The sequence below is a fragment of the Mytilus edulis genome, chromosome 4 (genome assembly GCF_963676685.1).
Source record: "Mytilus edulis chromosome 4, xbMytEdul2.2, whole genome shotgun sequence".
In the NCBI taxonomy this organism is placed as follows: domain Eukaryota; kingdom Metazoa; phylum Mollusca; class Bivalvia; order Mytilida; family Mytilidae; genus Mytilus; species Mytilus edulis.
The window spans coordinates 89,777,600-89,787,593 of NC_092347.1; the positions used below are offsets into that span (position 1 = coordinate 89,777,600).

The following is a 9,994-nucleotide window of genomic DNA, read 5'->3' on the forward strand; positions in this document are numbered from 1 at the left end:
GAATTCGAACTGTAAAAAAGATGAATTTGAACTGTAAAAAAAATGAATTTGAACTGTAAATATAATGTGAAAAACATGCCTAGGAAAATAAATGTGCTTACCAGAAACGGGTAGAAAGTTACAAATCTCACTGCTATGTTATGGATGCTTAAGTGTGAAAACTTGATTTAGTGCGCAAGGAACACAGTATATGGCAGGACTGCATGCATGATAAACTTGTGCAGAACAGTATAGACTATAGTCGGTTTGGGACTGTTCGTCAATGATTGAATGCATAGTGTATATAATATAGTATAGTAAATTAAAATTATGGCACAATCAAAACACATACTTTTATTTTTTATCTTTCCATTCTATTATTATAAACAAAGAAAATATAATAATGTTACAAAATAATTAGATACCAGTGTTTGCTATTGATTATTTATATTCCATTTAAAATTAGTTTGAAGTTAAGTGAAATAAGGGATACGCCTTTCTTTAGGAAAATGTGTATTATCATAATTAACTATGTCCAAAAGTGCCTGTTTAAATTAGATTTTAACACGTCAAGTTTACCTTACAATAAATATATATTTAAATTCTCAAAAGACACTGTTCAGATCCGTGCCAAAGTTGCTTTTCATAAATTGTTTGTTAAAAAAAAAACGAAAAAAAACCGGGTGATATATATAGACGAAACCGGGTGATTGTGTAGTAACAACATTGACGAAACCGGTTTATTTTAATTTGACATGAACCTTTTCTTTCGTTCCATACACAGAGATAAAATTATTGAGATGCTCATAATAACTAAATTTGCAATCTCCGTGTCAATATCTATCTTCCCGTACCTTTCTTTTCGTACAATGTGAACAATTTAACGAGAAATTAAACAATTTCGAGGCAAGGTTCACTCAATTCGTCATTTTGACAAACATTTTGACTTATTTCTCCGTTAATAGAGAACGGTTTTAGAAAATATTGCATCTCACAATAGAAAATAGTTGTATATGTATATATATTCTTCGATATCATAAAAGAAATTAAAAAATAAGGAGAAACCTACCTTTCTTTTGTCTATTGGTGTTCCGTCATTGTGCCGGATGTTAGATAGCATCGAGTCCGAGCAAATTTTGCCGGTGTGGTTTAGACACAGTGAATTCACTCACAAACAAAAAACTCCTAAGGAATTTTATGATATGTTTGTGAGTGACTTGGTGCAGTCTTTTTCATTTTTAGCCATGGCGTTGTCAGTTTGTTTTAGATTTATGAGTTTGACTGTCCCTTTGGTATCTTTCGTCCCTCTTTTAACACCAATAAATTCCTTTAAAATGCATTTAATCCTTATAATTCTTCAAGAATATATTTCCCTCACTTGTTACCGCTATTACACGTAAATTGTATATTATGTAATTGAATAGGCCTGGCGCATGATGATTTATCCTGCAATTAGCCTATTAGATATAGGAAGATGTGGTGTGAGTGCCAATGAGACAACTCTCCATCCAAATAACAATTTATAAAAGTAAATCATTATAGGCCAATGTACGGCCTTCAACACGGAGCCTTGGCTCACACCGAACAACAAGCTATAATATACAAATAACAGGTATAAACAAATATTTTTTTGCTTTATTTGTACTTGTACAAATTAAGTATCCTTTTACCCCACTTAAATGTTGAGCAAGCGGTAATATGAATATTTCTGTGTCCAAACCAGTTCATTTTGGGTCCTCTTCGCGGTCCGCGAGAGAGTTTTGATCTTCCAATATGTTGGGATTTGTCCTTTATGGTTTCTATTATTTTTTGAAACGCACGAGTAATGGTAATTCCTCTACAATTTTTTAACTGAATTTGAGATGTTTTCTTTATGTTTGAAGATTGGTGAGAGTACCAGCTTTCGAGTTGTTTGATAAACAACAATGCTGAAATGATGCGTTGATGACTTTTAGCAATGTGTAAGCAAGTTGTCCCCCTCCGATAAGGAGGCATTCTGCAGTACTACCAAAAATGTCAGCTGGTTTGTTTCTATTTAACTTATGTAGGGATTTCTCGAACTGATCTGTAGCTACTTCTTCATGCTTGTAGACATCTATACATATTTAAATAATTTGAAGATATTCTGAGTCAACCAAATCGTAATAACTTGATGAAACTTGATAGGATCGGATTATTTTCCCAACTTTAGCAAAATGGGTCTTTCAACCTTCAGTGTTTCCACCTCTCAGACTGGTTTCATCTACTTGAAGTTCATCAATGAATCGATTTGATTTCCCTCTTTGTTTTTTTATGAGCTGATGGAAAAGACTATCCATTGTTCTTGCACCAATGATTGTTTGTCTCTCTGTTATCTGAAGTTTGGCATTTTTGGCTCTGCGTATAGTTGTGTAAGGTCATAAGTTGTTTTCTTTTTATTTAAAAATATAGGATTTGAAGGATTGACCGGTCTGCCGTCGATGTTATCGGTTTTCAACTTACTTTCATTCATAATTTCATAAATTTCTTTGCTTCTTTTGTTGCTTGAGGTAACTAGAAGGTTTTCATCAAAATGTACCAAATCTGCAAAGAACGTCCAAATAAATATTGTACTTATTTATATAAAGTATCCTTTTGATATTGAAATCCCAACGTTGATATTGAAACCCAACGTTGATATTGAAAGGTAAATGTTGTCATGACGTGGTGCATATTGAATATTGAATGATGATTGAAAATCAAATGCTGCAGGATAAAAAATAATATAGAATTTTATTACAGAATACTGTATGATATAATTTCTTGTGCCCCAATCGTTTCAGTCTATGGCGTCAAAATGTGTCAGAAATAAAATAAAATGATAGCTTTCAATGAAAAACACAAGTCAGCATTTCTTGCTACTCTGATGGTAATCATAAGTGGAGAAAGAACTGCTTAGCTTTCCAAGATTATCGATGGGATTTTCTATTAGGTGTATGATGTTGCTTAATCCTTACTTTTCTGTGTAGTGTTTTGTCGATGATTGCCTATTTATTTATCCGTTCCCTTTAAGACATCATGATATTCGCCTTACAGTTTCACATATAGAAATAATGACATGTATTGTTTGACAATGGGACAATAATCCACCCATTACTAAGATGAAATTAATTATAGATCACTTTTTTTTTTTAAATTTTCCCTCAGAAATTATCATCATTTGAACGTTGTAGTCGACTTGATATTGATAACTTGATAATTGAATGTGTTACGTTGAATGTTCTTTTTATGTTATTAAAAGTGTGTTGAATGTAGAATAGTAAACCTCTTAGTATTCATCAAAGAGGATTGGTATGATGATGGAAGTGTTTAACGACCTTGACTGGCTTTTCAGCACTCGCACGGTCGGTAAATTGGTATGTTTACACAATCAGTGTTTACGTAAAAAGTAAAATCACAAAAATACGTTGGGTTCATTCTCATTTATCCAACTTTTTTAAAATATAGGTAGTACAGGTAAAAAAAAAAGTTGGATAGATGAGATCAAAGGTAATCAAGAACAAAGGGTTTTCCAATTAGAGTTTGGTTGAATGACAGGTGAAAAATAAGACTGAAAATTATACCAGGATTAAATTTTCTGTAGTATTATTTAGCATAGCATGTTAAAATGTGCAACTGACATTTAATTAATGTAATGTAAATCATTTGAAAGTATTTTAAAGTTATTTAACCGTTAACTAAAATGTGAATTGGATAGAAAAATATCAGTTGCACTTTTATTCATGAAGGAATTTGTCAATGAGATGGAGCTTTTTTTGTGTATTAGATCCTCTTCGTTCATTTTTTTTCTGTTCTTCTGTCCAAATGATCCAAATAGGACAACATATAAGTTGAATACGTTTTACTACACAAAGACTGAACAGAACAAAGTTCACAAAACATATATGCATGCATATATATATAAAAAAAAAGCAAAAGCAATTCTAGAACAAAGAATATAAAATACTGGCACAGTAATATCAACCGCACACCGTGTCTAAATGAATGTTCAGTAGATTCACAAAACATACAATGGCATTAAAGAAATGTCCACTATAGATATACACATCATACATTTTTTATAGGTTAACAAACGTAGCACAGAAATATTCATAGCACACTAAAGGAATGTTCATTTGATCTTTATCCTAGTTTTAGTAGGTGGGATACTGCATCAGTGTAGTGATTTACGTTGATCTGTCCTTGCTGTAGTCTCTCCTTAAGTTGGGTCAGTCTGTTGTCTATGTTTCGGTACTTTAACTTGCGAGTCTTGCGTTTCCCCCCTGCGGCGTACTGGATGAGTCGAATTTCTGTGGCAGCCTGTGTATTCCTAAGCTTCTGTATGATGAGGAACAGGTTAGGATGAGCCTTGTTTAACTGGTTGTTGAGTTTATGGTGCCAGCCTTCCAAATGATTTGTTGTCCTTGGTCCTACGGTAGAGAAGTGGTTCCATCGTTCTGGTTCTCTTTCAACCCACTGTTCTGTGACGTAGTCATTAAAGCTGGTTACGTGTGCATCTTCGGTCTGATAGTTATTCAGTGCATAGAACCATACGTCTTCAACTTGGCGAGGAGGAACCAAAGGAAGTGCTGATGCTCGTCGTACGTGTTGATGAAGTAATGGATCATTCTTATATTCTTCGGTCATACCAAGAGTCTGTACCTTTTTCCAGATGCGCTGGCAGAAGTGGAATAAACAGCCTTTGATACTGGCAGTAGGAAAGGCTGTCTCTGCTGCATTACGGGCTGCCGATTCAAAGTCCATGAAGATTCTGTTTGGGTTGATTGGTGTGTTGTTGTCTGCTCCACTTGCTTTAAGAATTGCAAACAAACGTTGGTAGGTAGTCTGACATTTATCAGGCAGGAAAGCAAATATTAATGGATACATCTCTTCTTCAATGAGTGCATGTATTGTGTAAAGCTGCTTAAAAAGTACTGGACTAGCGTAAAAAGTTCCATCGGCAAATATAGTATTGGCTTGGCTGAGGTGTCGAAGGTTGTCTGAAGTACCAAAAACTAGTATTTTGTTGATGTCACCATCCTCTGAAAGTACAAAGTTTTGTCCTGAAAATATAAAAAAGAAAATAATTATTACAAATAATTAAAGCAACAAAATCATGAAGATCAATATCTATAAATAATCATTATCAATATTTATCTATTTATTGTCATATTTATGTTGTACTTTTGTTGCATATTTTATCATAAAAAGAATCTATTTTATTCATAGGAAAAACATAAAACGAACGAAAAGTCTTGGTATTAAAAGCTTTTCAGAGCTTATGTTTGAAATTAATGTTGCTTATACCGACTTTAAATAAAGCTATATCTTATATGTTATGTCTGGATGTTGAGTAACAAAAACAATGTATCTCATTGGCAATCATACAAAACCTTATTTGTATATTAATATTTGATCATTACCTGTTGAAGTTTCTCTCCATTCTCCTTGTAAGTCAATGTCTTGTCTGGTGGCGGGCTGCCTAGGTAGTTCAGTATTGCGTTGACGATATAATGAGGATTTACAGGCTGTAAAGGTTGGTATCTTTTCTACAATCTGCCTGGTGTCTTCGTCCCATTCCCTGCACCGGAACTGTATTATTTCACTGTCATAGAGTGTTGGTAAAGGGTCTAGGCAGGAGCGTGCTTTCTCTGATAAGTGTGACAGGAATAGCTTGGCTTTGATATCAGCATGTGATGGTGGATGGTTGTGGTCTCTTGGAAATCTGGTAACTAGATTATCTGTGGTGTTGACAGTGCCAGGGCAGTCCATTTCTGTACATTTCCAGTATACAAGTTCTCCATCTCTTCCCTGTTTTCTGGTCTTAACACAATATCTGTAGCCTGCAACTGCTAGGTAGTGACCTCTGGCATGAGGAATTAGTTGTACTCTTACTTGTGCGTTTGCCATTTGTGCAATAATAAAATTTCGGATTAAATGGCTATATATATACTAACCATGAGCTTAACTAAGAAATATTCTTTATAAGAATAGAGTTCATTCATTCATTCATTCATTCACATGTTTTGGAAAGATTGCTGAGTACTGTTACATAGTTTTAATTTTTAACACTTGGAGATATGGGATTAGGTTGTGAAAAATGTTTAGATTTTTGCATTGATGAGCAAATATGCTGAACACGAACAATGATTAATTTGGTAATCACTTTGAATCAGCACCACAAATAAAAGTTAACAGGTCTAAAAAAGTAATAAACACATCATATTTACTCAATAAAATGTTAATATAAAATTATTATTGATTTGTGGGTTTCTTCTGTATAAAAGATGAAACATTTATTTATTATTCAAAGTATACTGAATTTTATATGAAATATACTAAATTTTATTCAAAATATACTAAATTTTATTCTAAAATAAAATGTAACAAGTTTACTATAGCCTCTTTTATGTATATATTTTTAATAATATAAAAACATACAGGAACAAATGTACTGTCAAATTTTAGAAAAACACCTTATAATTACTAAACAAACAACTCAATAATTAACAAAAATAAAAGTTGGCTAAATGAGAATGCCTTATTTTAAAAAGTTGGATAAATGAGAAGACACCAAAAATACTGAACTTAGAGGAAGATCAATTGGGAAAGTCCATAATCACATGGCAAAATCAAATATCAAAACGCATCAAAAACGAATGGACAAGAACTGTCATATTCCTGACTTGGTACAGGCATTTTCAAATGTAGAAAATGGTGGATTAAACCTGGTTCTATAGCGCTAACCCTCTCACTTTAATGACAGTCATAAGTCATAAGTCATAAGTCGTAAGGGCATACGATACAGTTTTGATCATATATTTACATTTTGATAAACAATTTCCATATAGACTTTTTTTTACCTGATTAAATCAAATAATTAAAAAAAGTAATAAAAAATACCTTCATATGTGCTGCTTTTTGAGTAAAATGAGGTCAAAGTTCTGTATATTTGCTAAAAATTTGGATTTGGAAGAACGCAATACTTTTTTTTTGTATTTTCCGTTTCGAAAGAAAGTCGCAACTTTTTTGTTTTAAAAAAAATCACAAATTGTGTATTGGTAAATAATTTGTAATTTCTGTATTTTAGTAGTATCCTTAAAAGTTATACATTTTTTTATTCAGAAATAACTCATATTTATCAAATGTTTATGAATGTAGAAACAAACATAATTTTTTGCTATATATTTATCAAATTTAAAAAAATTGCACCATTAACGTTTTCATGGAAATTGGCACACATTATCTTCTCGCGTAATCAAACCAAATGGCATTTTAAAAAGAGGACTCATGAACTCGTTTTCAAGTTTGATAAGTTTGAATGATAAAAATCAGTCGAAAACTGAATCTCTTCCCGATAAGTCACCGTTTGACGCGAAAATAACAAATTACGTTAGCAACATCATTACCTCCCCTGTAACTGTATCGTATGCCCTTAACAGCAGATATTTCGACCCAGTGTTAGTTACAGCAATAACGGCATCTTTTTTGAACACCAGATGCAAACTTCGACAATTAATGTCGCTTCAGTGATGTTCGAGGATAGAATTTTGAAATTCTAAAAACTAGTTGACCCAGTATAGTAGTAGTAATACATCAACAGTCATATGTTTTAGGTTCAGCAAATGTGTATTTTGACAATTAATGCTTATTCAGTAATGGTCGAGGGCAACATATTTGAAATTTCAAAAGCGCATTAAAAAAATGAAGATCAATACCGTTATTTATATATTGTCAAATTATTCCAGGAAATCAAATATATACTTGTATAATAAATAATTCATTTGTTACATATACAAGAGATTTGTTAGTTTCTATGAGAAAAATATTTAAAAGATGTAAACCTTCTGTTACAAATTGTATTAAGATGATCATTGATATATGTTAATGTAAAAATATTATAGCAGGATAATTTGCTACACTGAACACAATCCATAGAGATCATACGGCAGGTGTAAATTATGTACATGACCTCTAGATTATGTAGAAATTACAAATGTACATCAATACATTTTATTTTATTGAAAAGAATAATAGTGGAATAACACTGGAAAAGGTATCGTTCTTTGTATTTATTTGTAATGTAATATAATATTTAACTTTCTAGGAAATATGTCTTGCGTTATTACAAAATTAAAAGGTAAGTTATTTTTGCAAAACTACGAATCTACACCTCTTCTGTCAACGATGTGAGAAAAGAATCGCTGTAATTAATCTTTACGGTGTAGACATATAGATTCATAGTTTTGCCAACCTAAAAATAATATTGGTAATTGTTTTTTACTCTTATTATTAATATTAATGCTTTTTGTTTATTATTTAAGTAAAATGCGATTGCTCAAGAAAGGGAGAGTAGATTTGATTAAAATTTAAATCATATCAAAGTGTTCTGTTCCCCCTTTGTGTTCCTTTGTATGGTTTTGAAATTTGCCAAAAATAACAAAAACAAAAATGCCAAATCCCTTAATTTTCAAATTCAACTGGTTTCAGTAGATATTTACTTGTAATTAATTCTCTTGCGAAAATGTTCATTCTTTTTTTTTATATAGATAAACTCATTATAGATAACATTATTGAACATTCGTATTTGCGCCAGATGCGCGTTTGTTCTACAAAAGACTCATCAGTGACGCTTGAATAAAAAAAAGTACGAACTTGAAGAGCATTGAGTACTAAAACTTCCTAAATATTTGCTAAATATAGCTAAGGTAATCTATTCCTGTTGTTTAAAAGCCAAGTATTTAAAAAAAAAATCTATTTTTTTGTATGATTATGACCATATCAATGACAGCTCAAGTGCTGACTACTGGGCTAAAAAAGAGGGACGAAAGATTCAAGAGGGACAGTCAAACTCATAAATCGGAAATTAACTGACAACGCCATGGCTAAAAATGAAAAAGACAAACAGACGAATAATAGTTCACATGCCACAACATAGAAAACTAAAGAATAAGCAACACGAACCCCACCAAAAACTAGGGATGATCTCAAGTGCTCCTGAAGGGTAAGCAGATCCTGCTCCAAATGTGGCACCCGTCGTGTTGCTCATGTTATAACAGATCCGGTAAATAGTCTTAATTCGGTAGGTCACATTAATGAAAGGGAAGGGGATTGTAGTTACGACGTAAAGAACTAATCCGATATCATCTGTAAAACGGTTATTCCATAACGGTCAACCAACTCCTGATGGCGTCCCTAAAATTAACGATGGGATGATTTCAACTTCATCATTTGGAACTCTTGGTTTAATAGCTTTCTTGTTAGCAGCAACCCTCTTTCAAGAAAATCTTGATAGGAAATACAAGCACGGGAATATCGTATCAATTGAGAGATGTATACCCCGTATGCAGGTGCTGCTGGAATGTTGCTACTTAGAAATGGAAAGTTCACAATTGGAAAGCTGAACTCATCTCTTTTGTCGTAAAGTCTCGTTTTCAACCGACCCTCATTGTCAATTTCTAGATGTAAGTCAAGATATGAGGCCGAATTAACTGTATCTGTTGTATCCTTTATCTCTAGTTCGATGGGATAGATGCGTTTAACATAGTCACGAAATTTTGAATTATTTAGTGAGAGAACATCATCTATACAGCGGAAAGTAAAGTTAAAAATATTGCTAACTTCTTATCTTTCTTCCTAAGAAATTCATGTATGAAGTCAGCCTCATAATAATTAAGACACAAGTTGGCAAGAAGAGGGGCACAATTGGTTCTCATTGGAATGCCGACAGTCTGTTGAAAAACATGTCCTCCGAACGTAACAAATATGTTGTCAATCAAGAAATTACGCATCTTGATAATGTCAGTATCAGAGAATTTTTTGTTTGAATCAGGGTGATTCTTTTCAAGGAAGGATTTATCCCTCCCTAAGACAAGATACTGATATCTACGTTGGCCATTCTTTTTATGAAACAAAGCAATACCAACTCTTTCAATTTGTTTGGAATGTGGAATACTTGTGTAAAGTGTAGAAACGTCAAATGTTTCAATACTATTGCAAGATGAAAGAGAGTGAGATT

General features: G+C 32.6%; 1 protein-coding gene across 1 annotated transcript; it reads right to left on the bottom strand.

Moving 5' to 3' along the window:
• Nucleotides 1-3,410: 3,410 nt before the first annotated feature.
• Nucleotides 3,411-6,376, bottom strand: LOC139520960 (uncharacterized). The gene is made up of 2 exons (XM_071314069.1): nucleotides 5,400-6,376; nucleotides 3,411-5,039 (listed from the first exon to the last, which is right to left on the bottom strand). Exons 1-2 carry the CDS (start codon nucleotides 5,884-5,886, stop codon nucleotides 4,120-4,122), a joined length of 1,407 nt encoding a protein of 468 aa, XP_071170170.1. The 5' UTR covers nucleotides 5,887-6,376; the 3' UTR covers nucleotides 3,411-4,119.
• Nucleotides 6,377-9,994: the final 3,618 nt, after the last annotated feature.

Excerpts from the sequence above, each read along its gene's own strand:
- LOC139520960 (XM_071314069.1), bottom strand. The coding sequence starts at position 5,886 with ATGGCAAACGCACAAGTAAGAGTACAACTAATTCCTCATGCCAGAGGT. Across the intron at positions 5,040-5,399 it reads ATGGAGAGAAACTTCAACAG|GACAAAACTTTGTACTTTCA; the intron begins GTAATGATCAAA and ends TTATATTTTCAG.